General features: G+C 41.6%; 1 protein-coding gene across 1 annotated transcript; it reads left to right on the top strand.

The window, feature by feature from the left end:
• Window positions 1-6993: 6993 nt before the first annotated feature.
• LOC115271087 (short-chain specific acyl-CoA dehydrogenase, mitochondrial) lies at window positions 6994-8584 on the top strand. The gene is made up of 2 exons (XM_029880563.2): window positions 6994-7179; window positions 7278-8584. The coding sequence occupies exons 1-2, from the start codon at window positions 7149-7151 to the stop codon at window positions 8459-8461; spliced, it is 1215 nt and encodes a 404-aa protein (XP_029736423.2). The 5' UTR covers window positions 6994-7148; the 3' UTR covers window positions 8462-8584.
• The last annotated feature ends 6921 nt before the right edge of the window (window positions 8585-15505 follow it).

The following is a 15505-nucleotide window of genomic DNA, read 5'->3' as shown; positions in this document are numbered from 1 at the left end:
TCAACCTCATTTAACATGCAGATCATCCTACTATTGATTACACACTAGAGTCGGTCATCCGTTATATGGAAAAATGGAAAATTTAATGGCATCCCATCAGATCAAAGCATTTAAGGTCCGATTTGAGGACCCAAATGACTGTGTAAAATTTGGGTACGATCGGTTATGTCTACTTTTTGCGCATCGCGTTTGAATTTTGTATGGGATTTTACATGGAAAAACATACTTTTTTCGCATTTATCTCATAAGAAGCTCGAATTTTTCTTAAAAGCATGTAACCGATAATGTGAAAACATAGCCTAGGGTATCCTGAAAGCTTTGTCGAAGATCACGAAGTGATCTGATGCTTACAAAAAAGATATTGTGTTGGCATTGTTTTCCGAAACTGCATGATTTTGTTGCTATTGTTATTCTTTTACATGTTAAAACTTAAACACATGCATGCGATTTGTTGAATATATCTTTTTTTTTACAAGCGACGAATCACTGTGCGGTCTACGACAAAGTTTTTCAGAACATCCTAGGCTTTCATTTTAAATTATCGGTTAAAAAGTTTCCGACAAACTGTTGCAACTTATGACAAAAATTCAAAAAAATATGTTTACCCATACAAATTTCAATTGCAATGTGCAAAGTGTAGACGCAACTAATCGTGATCATTAGGCTAATTATTGGCTATAATATGCACTAATTAGGGCCCATATAGCCGAGGCGGTAAACGCACGAGTATTCAGCATGACCATGCTGAGGGTGACGGGTGCGATTCACGGTCGGTCCAGGATCTTTTCGTAAAGGAAATTTCCTTGACTTCCTTGGGCATAGAGTATCTTCGTGCCTGCCACACGATATACGCATGCAAAATGGTCATTGGCAGAGGAAGCTCTCAGTTTATAACTGTGGAAGTGCTCATAGAACACTAAGCTGAGAAGCAGGCTTTGTCCCAGTGAGGACGTTACGCCAAGAAAGAGAAGAGAGATGCACTAATCCAAATCGAGTTGCGACACATAAAAGTAGGTAAAAACTCAATTTTTGCACCCCACCCTGGTCACTTCAGGTTTCAACCAAAAGCATCATAAGGTTGTCAGTGAGCTGTTTCCTCTTTCTCAGATGCAATCCTGCTTGATGCAGCGGTCTTAATGTGTTGAACAGAATACGTGACATAATTTTTTACTCCGAAAACAGGAATTTCATTCCTCGCTATATTGCGAACAATATGGGAGACTGGGTAGACTTGATCCCTTTTCTTAATTTGCCTGTAACTTTAGGTGATTCGGGGTAATGGCTTCCAGTCTCTTTTAATTAAAAACGGATTCTTATGTTTTCATTCGACGTTTCAGACACATTTATTGTGCCTTCTTGGGATTAACAATGTTCCGTTTTATCGTTAAGGGCCTGTAGCATAGGCACCTTTGTCAACGGTTTATGCTCCGACAATTCGCCCACTTTGTTCTGGCCGTGGGCTGGATGGGCTGATTTTCCGGAAATCGATCCGGCTCGCAGAAGAGAGGTGCAGTCTGTTTCGCGCCACTTTCACACTTTCAACAGAGCTTGGGGAAGTATTTCGTGCAGCTGCTCACTACCATGTTGGAAATTTTCAGCCTTGACTTCGTCCTTTCCTGCAGCCTAACTGTTCTTCAGTTCTTTGATAGCCTTTTTACCTCATCTTGCTCCTTTCACCGGGAAGCTATCATAATTTTATACGTCAGTGGTAAATTATTTTCTCAGCTTCTCTCGCTTCCTATAGCTATGACGCTCTCTGTTCTGCCGGGTCAGGCACTAAAATCTGGTACTCCTCACTTCAGCTACAAGCGGCACGTTTCTGAAAAAACCCTCGATCTCCCTAAAGCACCCTGAAACCACCTTGAAATACCGATGAAGTGTATTTGAAACCTCTTCGAAACTCCACCAAATAAAACCCCTGGAAACCCTTCTGAAGCCCTCCCTTCCTGAATCTCCCCTGAAATCCTTTAAAACACCATGGAACGCCGCCCTTGAAACCTCCTTCAAACTCCTATAGCCTCGTAAGGCCTCTAAAACCCTAGAAATGCTCTTGTAACTCCTTGTAACGTCCCTGAAACGCCTCTACAAACTTCTGAAACCCAAAAAACCCCTCTGAAATCCACTAAAACCTCATGATACTGCTTTGACTCCTTGATACTGCTCTGGAACCCAGGAAAATCGCATGAGTGGGTTACCTACAAAAGGCTCGAAAGGCTGAAAATACCAAAAGGCAGAAATTGAATAAGACTGAAATAGTGCTATGACTTGTATTCAGGGGTCTCCAGTTAGCCTGGAGGTTAAGGCTATGGATCACCAATTCGGAGACGGCGGGTTCAATTACACTAGTTTACAGCATTTTTGAACTCGGCAAGCTGATGATCGTTTTTGGTGTAGAATCATGCCCTGAGTTCGAAACCACGAAGGAAAAAAAGGAACAGTAGAGAGGAAATTTTTTCGACTTTCCATACAAGGTTGATGATTTGAAATCGGTTTTTGTTCTATTTTTAAGCAAAGTCGCTCACTTCACAAATCTCATTCTCCGTAATCAATGCTCCGATTGAGCTGAATTTTTTACTGTAACTCGCCTACATACAATATGTCAAATAAACGTTGAGAATTAATTTTTAAAATGTTTTTTTTCTTATTGAAAAAAATACATTTCTTCATATATTTTTGGAAAATTTGCTAAAATTTAAGGAGATCGTCCCTAAATCTCTCCAATATCTTGAATTTCATCAATCTGACGCGAAGCCAGCATTCAGATGATCGAATGGTATTATATTCAGCTTTTAATTTATGGAAAAAAGATTCAAAATTGGTTGAACAAAACGCAAGATATTTGAATTATATTAAATTCCATATTTCAAAAAGTTGTAAAACTCGATATTGAGCTAAAACTTGAAAACTATTCTACTTTAAATTTTTTGAAGCACGGTTTCGAAATCAGCGCTGAATTATGCTTCAAAAATTTTGGTCGTTGACAGAAGTTCACGACTTTCGTTTTATTTTGTAAACTAGTGTTACCGTTCCAGTCGGGAAAATTTTATCAACTCCCTGGGCATAGTGTATCGTTGTGCTTGCCTCACAATTTACAAATTCATGCTATGGCAGGTAAAGAAAGCCCTTCAATCAATAACTGTGGAAGTGCTCAAAGAACATTAAGTTTGAGCGAGGCAGGCAAAGAACACTAAGTTGAAGCGAGAGAAACCCCAGCACAGCCTCCCGTATCGTTACACAAATGGAACCGGAAAAGAAATCGACCAGGTTCTGATTGATGAACGGCACTTCTCCGACATTATCGACGTCAGGACCTATCGTGGTGCAAATATCGACTCTGATCACTACCTGGTGATGGTTCAACTGCGCCCAAAACTCTCCGTTTTTACCAATGTACAGTACCGGCGACCGCCCCGGTACGATCTAGAGTGACTGAAGCAACCAGATGTCGCCACCGCATACGCGCAGAATCTCCAGGCAGCGTTTCCGGACAAGGGTGTGCTCGATGTGTCCCCTAGGGCTGCTGGAGTACAGTCAAAGCAGCCATTAACAACGCAACCGAGAGTATTATGGGGTACGTAGAACGGAGTCGACAAAACGATTGTTTCGACGAGGAGAGCAGAGCGGTTCTGGCGGAGAAGGACTCAGCGCGGGCGATAATGCTGCAGCATGGAACCCGACAAAATGTGGAACGATACATACAGAAGCGGAAGCAGCAGACCCGTCTCTTCAGGGAAACACGTAAGTTCTACCAGAAGCTCAACGCATCCCACAAAGGCGTCGTGCCGCAAGCCGAAATGTGCAGGGATAAGGACGGGAGCCTCCTGACGGACAAACGTGAGGTGATCGAAAGGTGGAAGCAGCACTTCGACGAGCACCTAAATGGCGAAGAGAATGTAAGCACGGGGGATCAAGGCAGCGGAGGGAATTACTATGCTGGTGCAGCAGAGGACGGGAACGAACCAACTCCCACGCTGAGGGAAGTTAAGGATGCCATATATCAGCTCAAAAACAACAAAGCGGCTAGTAAGGACGGTATCGCAGCAGAACTCATCAAGATGGGCCCGGGAAAGTTGGCCACCTATCTGCACCGGTTAGTAGTCAGTAGATAATTTGTCCCATCCACAAGAAAGGCGATAAGAACTTTCAAGCTATCACCATTTTGAATGCCGCCTACAAAGTGCTATTCCAGATCATCTTCCGTCGTCTTTCACCTAAAGTGAATGAGTTCGTGGGAAGTTACCAAGCCGGTTTCATTGACGGCCGGTCGACATCGGACAAGATCTTCACCGTACGGCAAATCCTTCGGAAATACCATAAATATCAGGTCCCAACGCACCGCCTATTCATCGACTTCAAGGCGGCATACGACAGTATCGACCGCAGAAAGCTATGGAAAATCATGGACGAGAACAGCTTTCCCGAGAAGCTTATCAGACCGATAAAAGCAACGATGGACGGTGTGCAGAACAGCGTAAGGATTTCGGGTGAACTATCCAGTTCATTCGAATCTCGACGGGGACTACGACAAGGTGATGGACTTTCCTGCCTACTATTCAACATCGCCCTGGAAGATGTAATGCGACGAGCCGGGCTCAACAGCTAGGATACGATCTTCACGAAATACGGCCATTTTGTCTGTTTCACGGATGACATGGATATTATTGCTAGGACATTTGGAACGGTGGCGGACTATACCCGCCTGAAACGTGAAGCAGCAAAGGTCAGATTGATGATGAATACGGCTAAGACAAAGTACATGCTGGTAGGTGGGACTGAGCAAAACAGGACAAACCTTGGCAGTAATGTTACGATAGACGGAGATACTTTCGAGGTGGTAGATGAATTAGTCTACGTCGGTTCTTTGCTAACGGTTGACAATAACGTGAGCCGTGAAATACGAAGGCGCATCATCAGTAGAAGTCATGCGGACGGGCTCCAGCAGAAACTGCGGTGAAAAAAGATTCACCCCCGCACCAAATGTACCATGTTCAGCGCAGAGAGATCGATGGGCGGACCAGGTGGAGCGTGATCTGGCGAGCGTTGGGCCTGACCGACGTTGGAGAGCTGCAGCTACAAATAGAGTATTATGGTGACAAATGGTTGATTCAGTGTTATCGTAAATTTGATGGTGAACTAAAAAATAAAAATGAATGAATGGAGGGCTATTTATGCTGCTCGGAACTTCCTCTCCGTGTATATCGTTTTCTAATCCGTATGATGGAGACGCATGGTTGCTCGATGCTTTGCGAAGATGTGAATATGCGCCTCAATATGCGCTAAGGGTTGACAACAGAGAGTAAAAAATTCGAAGATTGAAAATGAAGATTGACATTCTCATTTTTTCATTCGTTTTTGGTCGCATTCATTGTCAGCTGAATGCCTCTCTTTTTTCATTCAATTCTCTGTCACGAATATTTTTTCGCACGTCCTAAAATGCCCAATTTCTGTTAACAGACGCACAATCAGACATAATGGACAAATAGAGAACATAATTAATATACTAATCAACTATTCTACACAAGTTTTGAGGTGATTGGAAGTATAATCGGGAGTTACGGTCCATTTATATTTCTCAGTGAAAATTGTCAGTGACAGAAAAATGAATGAATAGGTGAAAAAATTCATTCACCAAAATGAATTTTATTTTGATCCCTCGATTGAGAATCTTCAAAATTCACGTTGAATTTCACTCATTGAAAATAAAAATTTTAAATTCTGGTTGACAATCGTCCTTCTCGTCACCACTGCGTGAAGATAACAATAAAACAATCTTCGTCCAAATGAACAACGGTGACGATTAGCCTTTTCGTCGCCGACGCTTCACGACGAAGCTCAATCACAAATAGTCACCCACCAACTGTTTCGTCGTCCTCTTTGTTCCCTGGAAACGAGTGACGACGGGCCAAGCGAACGCCAACTGGGAATAGCTTTTATTGGCGTTTCGGCATTTATGGTGGTGTGAAACCCCACTAGCTCAGTTGGTAAGAGTACTGGATTGGCAATCTAGAGGTTCGTTGTTTGAATCCAAGTGCAATTATTTTTTTATTAAAATCTTTTTTTGTGTGTTACTGGTGGCAACATTGACTCCGTCGGCCAGACGCACTTGGACGAAGAGCGAAACAAAACGAAAGAAGATTTTGTTTTCGTCACGACGCAAGCCCTTCACGACGATTCGTTGGCTTGAATGAGTCATCTGATGTGGAACGAGCAACGATGACGATCTAGTTTTCGTACTCGTCGTCGACTATTTTGGTCGTACGGTGACGATTTTCAGCCCTGGCGCTAAATAGTACTTGAGCAAGGGTGCAAAACCCAAGGAAAATGAATATTTTACGCTAAACACTAGAGAACAAAACTATTAGGTACTGTAGTTTGCTGATAAGACTTTTTCACCACATTATTCGAAAAAAAAACTACTTGAACCACTTAAACTCAGATCGAGTTCCGAATAATTCATTTGGTCTGTGAGTCTATTTTTGTACATATCCTATATTATGATTATGAAGGCCTTTACTTTGAGATGTACTTGGGAGATTCTAAAGACCGCAGTGAATGGCAATGTACGCTTAGTCCGGATCGAATTGTTCGAGTTGTGCGTCGCAGTTCACAAGGCCGGTTTTTGCTGGATTCATGTCATACAAATTCTCAGTTCATATCGATTTTGTACTCCAGTGAACACTTCGGTGGATATTAGTCCAGTGAGCTCGTTCCATGTTAATTAAAAAAATACAGTAAAGCAATTCCCCCTGTAATAAAATTTAACTACCAATTCAAATTTCTCACTGTTCACCACATATAGCTCAATTATAGCAGGATCTGGTCCTCACCATTTCTCGCTACTGTATACGATTTCGAGAACCATTCCAATTGCTTTTCTTTTATTTCGAAGTTGGAATGGTCTCGCATACACTTATGCGTTCGTTGGTTTTGTACGAATGTAGCAAATAAACAGAACCGAACTGATAAATACACCAGCAAGGCAATAAGCATCCGTAAAATATTGCACTGTCTGCCTGTGCAACGGCGAGACGACTTTCAAGTTACCTCAGCTAGTTTTATCTCCTCAGTGATTTTTGCATTTTTATTTTTGATTTTTTTTTAATTTGTTAAAAATATTCAATTTGTGATACCTCTCGAACAGTTCAAAAATGTTCACTCTCAGGAATACCGCTAAATTAGGTAAATTTTCTGCCAATAGGCTGGTAATGTTCAACAAGTTAGCAGAACCCGTAATCATTCAATTAACCTTTGGACTTTCGACCGCCTCCCGTGTGCAGGATTAAACTTATGGAGCAAGAGATCGATCGCGAGCCTGTCGGCGCTCTCGGAGACGCATCAGATGCTGCAGAAAACCTGCCGCGACTTTGCCGATAATGAGCTGATTCCGGTGGCGGCCAAGATCGATCGGGAACATCTGTACCCGGCGGAGCAGGTCGAGAAGATGGGCGAGCTCGGGTTGATGGCCGTTGCCATCGATGAGAAATACGGCGGAACCGGTTTGGACTACCTGGCGTACTCGATCGCCATGGAGGAGATCTCCCGTGGGTGCGCTTCGGCCGGAGTGATTATGTCGGTGAACAACTCTCTGTACCTGGGGCCGGTGGATCGCTATGGGAATGAGGAACAGAAGCAGAAGTATGTCGTCGGATATACCGATGGCAAGAAGGTGGGATGCTTTGCACTGTCTGAACCGGGTAATGGGTCGGATGCGGGTGCCGCGTCTACGGTGGCCACATTGAAAGGTGATCGGTGGGTGTTGAACGGAACGAAGTGCTGGATCACCAACGCGTATGAAGCGGAAAGTGCTGTAGTCTTTGCCACCACGGACAAGAGCCTGAAACACAAAGGAATTTCCGCTTTTATAGTACCTCGTGGCACTCCCGGTTTCACCCTTGGTAAAAAAGAGGACAAACTGGGAATTCGAGGCTCCTCCACTGCCCAACTGATCTTCGAAGACTGCGAAATCCCAAAAGAGAACCTACTCGGCGAGCCAGGTTTCGGATTCAAAATCGCCATGCAAACCCTGGATGCCGGCCGTATCGGCATTGCCAGTCAGGCCCTCGGAATCGCTCAGGCATCCCTGGAATGTGCTGTGGATTACGCAAACAAACGAATCGCCTTTGGCAAACCAATCTCGAAACTGCAAGCCATCCAGCAGAAGATCGCCGACATGTCGCTAAACCTCGAATCGGCACGCTTGCTGACCTGGCGCGCAGCTTGGTTGAAGGACAACAAGAAGCCGTACACGAAGGAGGCGGCCATGGCCAAACTGGCAGCCTCGGAAGCGGCCACATTCTGTGCGCATCAGTGCATTCAGGTGCTGGGCGGAATGGGCTACGTGTCGGATATGCCGGCCGAGCGACATTACCGTGATGCACGAATTACGGAGATCTATGAAGGCACTTCGGAGATCCAACGACTGGTTATTGCGGGGCAGATTATCAAGGAACTGTCTGCGTAGGGATGAAAAAGGGTAGACTTTATTTTGTTTGGTTAATTTTCTTCGTTTTGACTTTGTTTGTAAATTTAGATAAGGGTATAATTTTATTCCTATAGAAATATAGAAATATAAACTATTTAGAAATCAACAATTATTTGAATCCCACCGTAATCTGGGGGGGGGGGTTGAGTTGATCATTTTCCATCTATTATGTTCAATAAAAATAGGTACAATGTGGAGCGGACCTGGTGTGATGGTTAAAACACTTGACTATCACGCCGAGGACCTGGGATCGAATCCCACTCCCGACAAACTCACAAAATGTGGGTTCTTCCTTCGGAAGGGAAGTAAAGCGTGTGTCCCGAGATGAACTAGCCTTTAGGGCTAAAAATCTCGTTAATACAGAAAAAAAAGAAAATAGGTAAAATGCGCATGATTCCCAACCAATACTTTCAAAACATGTACTGAAGAGACCTCCATCAAGCTCTGTTATCAAAATTCTTACAAAAATTACAGCATTTTGTAAAAAAAATATTCAAAATGCCAAATATGAAAACTTTGAATCCGGACTTCCACCAGATTACGGCACTAATTAAGTCCTGAGCACATTAATATCAGTAAATTTAGAAATTTGAAATTCTATTGATCGTGCATTAATAATAGTCGGGCTATTGACAATTTCGCAACCTTAAAGAAGCACTTGTGGGAATGGTCTACGAAACATACTCATTCCAAAACCATGCTCCAAAACATGATGCGTCGAACAGAAAAAAAATATATTAATGATGTGAACAAAATGATTTTTTTTTTATCTGTATTAACGAGATTTTTAGCCTTAGGCTAGTTCATCTCGTGAACAAAATGATAAAGATAATTAGGAATCCTTTGAAGAAAGTGGTACACTGGAACCTCTTTTTATATCATGGCCAGAGGGTGCATAAATTCAAAAGGGCATAAACAGAGGGAACTTTGTGTATAAATTAAGTCAGGGCTTTTATCAGGAAACTTAGTTCACTAGAACAGGTCCTGCTCCTGGGAGTTTTAGTTGAGGCTGCTAAGGGCGTTTCTAGGATGTTCCCAGAGAGCTTAACCTTCCTAATGTGTTACGTTGGGAACAGCTCGCTGACGTAGTGTACGGTTTGGCCCTAATGCACAAGCAGGGCTAAAAGGAGAAGGTTACAGGGGGCGTTTCAGCGGTTTTCAGAAGCCTTTAAAAGCGTTCAATAAAGACCCATGACACCTCATAGAGTATATACTGAATCCCTGAATCCCCCTTGAACGCCTCTGAAACCTCTTGAAGTTCCATAGAGTTTTGCTCAAATTATACTGCTGATAACCGGCACATAACATTCATTCAATTAAACCCCAGTTAGCAAGCATGAATTGTGGTGTCGCAGGATTAAAGTTTTGTTCTTCATTGATGACGTATAACCCGACAAAAACCTATCATTGCCTTGTTTTAATTTTGGTCACCAAACCCAACATTTTTAGACCCAAACGATATTCGACGTAGGTCCAACCGCGGTCCAACATTGGATAAAATTTAACTCGACTTTGATCCAACATCCGATAATTTTTCAAGGTTTTTCGTGTTTTTGTGCTCCTGAGTCCTCCAGGTACCCCCCGAAACCCTTGGGAGCCCCTGAAGGTCACTGAAACTCCCTGAAATCCCATGCAATCCTTTAAACCTGCTCTGAAACCCCATCAAAACGCCCCTGAAATCTCCCGGTTCCTCCTGAAACGCCCCATGCCATCTTTCTTTGCAGCACCCCATAAACGCCCTCTGGTCGCCGTTACATCTCAGGTCACAACTGTTATTACATTTGCTTATGCGTGATATTGGTACTGAATAGCTTTCCCTCGATTTCTTCTTCTCCTTCTTCTTCTTTATGGCTCGACGGTCTCACTGGAACTTGGCCTGCCAATCTTCAACTTAGTGTTCTTTGAGAACTTCACAGTTATTAATTGAAGGATTTTGGTTTGCCTGCCATTGCATGGATGTGTATTAGTGTGGGTCATCGGAACCGTTTTCTCAGATCAAAGCTTTTTTGATTCCGTTTCGGGTCCTGAGTATCTGTGCAAAGTTTGAGCTCGATCGGTTGCGTCTACACTTTGCGCATTGCAATTGAAATTTGTATGGGATTTTGTATGGGAAAACATACTTTTTTGCATTTTAGCCATAGGTTGAAAAATTTTATCTGAAACTTTTTAACCGATACTGTAAAATGATAGCCTATGATGTTCTGAAGAACTTTGTTGAAGACCGCAAAGCGATCCGATGCTTGTGAAAATAGTTATAACCAACGAACCGCAAGCATGTGTTTATGTTTTAACATGTAAAGGAATAACAATAGCAACAAAATCATGATGTTTCGCCAAGCAATGCCAACGCTATAACTTTTTTCATAAGCATCAGATCACTTCGCGGTCTTCGACAAAGTTTTTCAGGACATTCTAGGCTATGTTTTCCCTTTATCGGTTACATGATTTTAGAAAAATTCGAGCTTGATATGAGAGAAATGCAAAAAAGTGTGTTTTCCCATGTAAAATCCCATACAAACTTCAAACGCGATGCGCAAAAAATAGACATAACCGATCGTGCCCAAATTTTGCACACTTATTTGGGTCCTGAAATGGGATCAAAAAAGCTTTGATCTGATGGGATACCATTGAATTTTTCACTTTTCCATATAAACGATGACCCACTCTAATGTGTATATTGTGAGGCAAGTACAATGATACACTATGCCTATTCCCGACTGGAACGGGAATCTGACCCGCTGTTTCCGGATTGGCGATTCATAGCCTTAACCACTAGGCCCCTAGATTTATGCAGAGCATAAAAAATGTGTTTGAATTAAATATGCATAAAAATAACCTGCATAAAAAAGGTTTGAGTGTAGTAGTATTTCGAGCAGAAGTGAAACCATAACATTTTGGAGAAATTTCGATAGATTTGCGATTGAGGAAATTTTTCTTTCAAAACCCACCCATCTACACATGTACTGGCATACATGGGACCGCGCATAACTCGCAAACGGAACGGCTGATTTGTATCATTTTGGTTTTGTTCGTTAGTTTTCGCCCATGGATGGTATATATCAGTAGGTCTGATCCAGAGGCACGTTCTTCTGGATGGTATGGGGTGGCCAAAATGATTAGGATAGGCAACTGTTTTTTCTCTCACTTAAAATTTTGACTGTTTGTCAACCTCCATTATAACTTTTTTCAAAGTTTGAAAAGTACCTATGTTTTTAAGAATTTTCATTGTTGATAAATGTTCAAAACTTCATTCAATTCGGTTCACTAGTCTTCGAGATATGACAACTCAAAAAAAAGTTGTCTAAAAAATTGTGTTTTACGAGAACGGTTCTAGCTTCGCGAAAGATTAACCAATCGAGCTCAAATTTGTACCAATGATGCACATTTTGAGAATTTTTGATGCATGCCATGAAAAGTTGAGAGAAAAAAAAAATGCCTATCCCAAACATTTTGGCCATTCCCTGTATATGAACACAAATAAATTGAGCTGTTTCGACAATCGATTTTATGAACGGGGCAGGACGCCAACAACATAGTAGGCAAAACAAAGTTTGCCAGGGATAGCTAGATATTACGAGGACTTTTGCATTTGTCCCTGGCAAAAAAAAAAATCATTTTTTACTTAATCGTTTATTTAAGGCTCATGCGCCATCAGGCATAACGGAGCCGAATGCATTCTGAAACTTATTTTTTTTACAATTTCATACTTGTGACTTATATACTAGGTTAGCTTTGGGGAACCGTAAAACTTGCGGTTTGGTCGAGGATGGGGGGAACAATAATGTTTGAGGAGGGGATGGGATATTGGGGCCTTTCGTTGACACTCAGCAACGTGCTGCTGCTGCTACTGGTCAAACTTAAAGTGGACAAACAACCTGTAACGATAGAAACAAATGATTTTCAAAGACACACGAGGTAGACAAGTGGAACAAGACGGGGGTATCAAACGAAGACTTCAGCTTGTTTCAAGAAGTCGTACACATGCTTCATGTAGGGGAAAGAGGGGCATAACGCCCCGCCTAAGCATATGTGGTAATAAACTTTAAATTATACTATTTTTAAGGGTGTATTTGGTAAATACACCAAATCAAGTGGAATCATTTGTGAGTGTGTGTAGTGACGGCTCAGCAGCTGGAGGCCAGATTTGCGCGCGCGTTGCCTTCGGTGCTCCGATTTTTTTTTTTTCGTTTCGCATTTTTGGTTCGATTGATGGCAGGCGATTATCCGGTGAGTTTGTTCCTTGTTATTCTCTTTCTATGGATTCTACATCAATTATTATATTAATACAATTTTGTACCATATATTTATAATATCCTCTTTTCAAATATTTTTTCATTGACTTTGTATAGTTCGTCACCATGAGTGTCGACTTGGATTTTTGTTCCATTTTGTCACTGTTTGAGATGGCATTTTACAAACTATCTCTTCTTTTTATTGCATTTCATTTCTTTTGTGCAACCTCTTAACGACATACTATTTTTCTATGTATCTGTCCATGTATATTTGTTGCAAGTATTTTTATGAATAAACTAGCTGTACCCGGCAAACTTTGTCTTGCCTACTGCGTTTTTTGACGTTTCAAGTTTCCATCCATGACCAAGTCCCCGGTCACAAAACGTATGGAAGATCGATTTTCAAAAACTCTCAATTTCCCTATGTTTTTGCCTCATAAACCTTCCTTGGGTGAAAACTAACAGAACAAAACTTAGACGACCCAAATCGGACCATCCGTTCGCAAGTTATGCGCGGTCCCACGTATGCCACTACATTTTTATATATATAGATATTGAGCGATCACCTTACGTGGGTGGTCAATTGTTTGCTTTCCGCGTGAAGCGAGCAATAGCGCATCAGATTGCATGTTTTGACACGTCTTTTGTTGTAAATCTTGAGTGTCCACCTGACGCGGGTGGCTGATTGTTTACTTGCCGCGCGGAGTGAGCAATAGCGCTTAAGTTTGTATGTGTTGTCGCGTCTTTAATAGTAAATATTAAACGATCACCTGACGTGGGTGGTCGATTGTTTGCTTTCCGCGTGATGCGAACAATAGCACTTTGTTGCTTCATTTGTTATCAATATTGAGCAATCACCTGACGAGGGTGGTTGGTTGTTTGCTTTCCGCGTAAAGCGAACAACATCACTGCAGTTTGCACGGCATACTGCAACTCCAAAAGGTCATATTACTTATCGAAGTGAATCCTGACCCAACGATACCTGCCCTACTAACAATCACTCCTTCCTGCAGCTTTTGGTGGAGACGTGCGGTAAACGCCAACTTTCACATAACAAAGGTTGCTATTAACATTCCTTCACTCTTCCAACCTGACTGCAAGGACGTGGCCGGCGCCGTTATTGTACTGTTAAAGAGAGCCTCTGAAGCGTGCACAGTGAGAATGTTGACCACTCCCAGTCAATTATTCAGTTGATTCATTGTGCAACTGTCATTGGTTCGAGTCAATCACGGAGTAGCAACCATAGATATGTGCAGTCAGTCTAAGCTAAGCTAAGCTAAGCTAAGCAAATCAAGTGGAATCATTTGTTTAGCGGAAAAATTCATAACAAAATTTAAATTATCGAGTTAGGTTCTCCAGCCACCGTGCAAAAGTTTGGGGGCACCCCTTAGTATGCTGCATCGTGCAAAAGTTTGGGTCACCTTCCAAATCAAGTCTGAGTCGGATTTTTGTTCAAATCGTAATTTTTTTGGTGCAACTTCAATTCTTTCTTTGATAGTTGAATGGCAAGACACAGAAATTGTTATGAAATGTTCATAAACTAAGCTCTAGACTAAGTTAAGGTAGAAAATGGTATAAAAAATCCATACTAAATCAGCTAAGTACGTTACATAAAGTGCAAAAGAGGATGGAAGTGAAATAAAAATTACTGATTCGTGAATTCTACCTTATATAACTGTAAGTGTTATAACCACAAACATACCATTACCCCAAAATCCATAAGTTTCAGGAATGTTACATATTATAATTTAAATGGCATTCATCAAAAAGTTATCCCATTGCTTTGCATCAAAACTCAAAATCTCGAATGTACAATCGCAGAAATAACATTCGTTGTACTGGTTTTTGGGGTAATGGTGTATTTGTGGTTTTAACACTTAAAGTTATATAGGGTAGAATTCACGAATTAGCCATTTTTATCTCACTTCTATCCTCTTTCGCACTTTATATAACAAACTTAGCTGATTTAGTATGGACTTTATATACCACTAGCTGTCCCGGCAAACGTCGTACTGCCTGCCTACTGTGTTTTTTGACGTGCAGCTCGATAGGGACGTTTCCCGCAAGGTCATTTGTACGGGAGCCCCCCGTTCCAGAGACCGGAGAGCTCTCACACCAAGCTAAGAACCTTCCCCGGCCCCGACAGCACCCACATACAAAATTTCACACCGATCGGTCCAGTAGTTTCCATAGCGGTCAGACAGACAGACAGACAGATGGAAATCCATTTTTATATATATAGATTTTCTACCTTAACTTAGTCTAGAACTTAGTTTATGAACATTTCATAACCATTTCTGTGTCTTGCCATTCAACTATCAAAGAAAGAATTGAAGTTGCACAAAAAAAAATACGATTTGAACAAAAATCCGACTCAGACTTGATTTGGAAGGTGACCCCAAACTTTTCCACGGTGACTTGTAAACCTAACTCGATAATTTAAATTATGTTATGATTTTTTCCGCTAAAATCTAATGAATGACTCTCAAAGAGGGTAGAAATAGGGTTCTAACGCAACTTTAATTTTAAAATTTGGTCGACCCAATTTTGAATTACACGGAAAACAATTTCTCGTACAGATTTAAGAAAAATTTGTAAGTTTAGGTTAACTTTTTGAACTAAAAAATTTCATATGAAATTGGTGAAAAGTACCTACGAATCAAATCTAACTCTTTATCTTTCGATAGAGTCTAAGAACGAGTGGATTAAATGAAAGATGACTGAGATATGACCGAAAAACATTTCTCAAAACATGTATTTGAGGGGGTGACCCCAAAGTTTTGCACGGGAG

The sequence above is a fragment of the Aedes albopictus genome, chromosome 3 (assembly GCF_035046485.1).
Source record: "Aedes albopictus strain Foshan chromosome 3, AalbF5, whole genome shotgun sequence".
Classification (NCBI taxonomy): Eukaryota; Metazoa; Arthropoda; class Insecta; order Diptera; family Culicidae; genus Aedes; species Aedes albopictus.
Note: the sequence above shows the minus strand (reverse complement) of the source record. Positions and strands in the feature narration are given on the sequence as shown.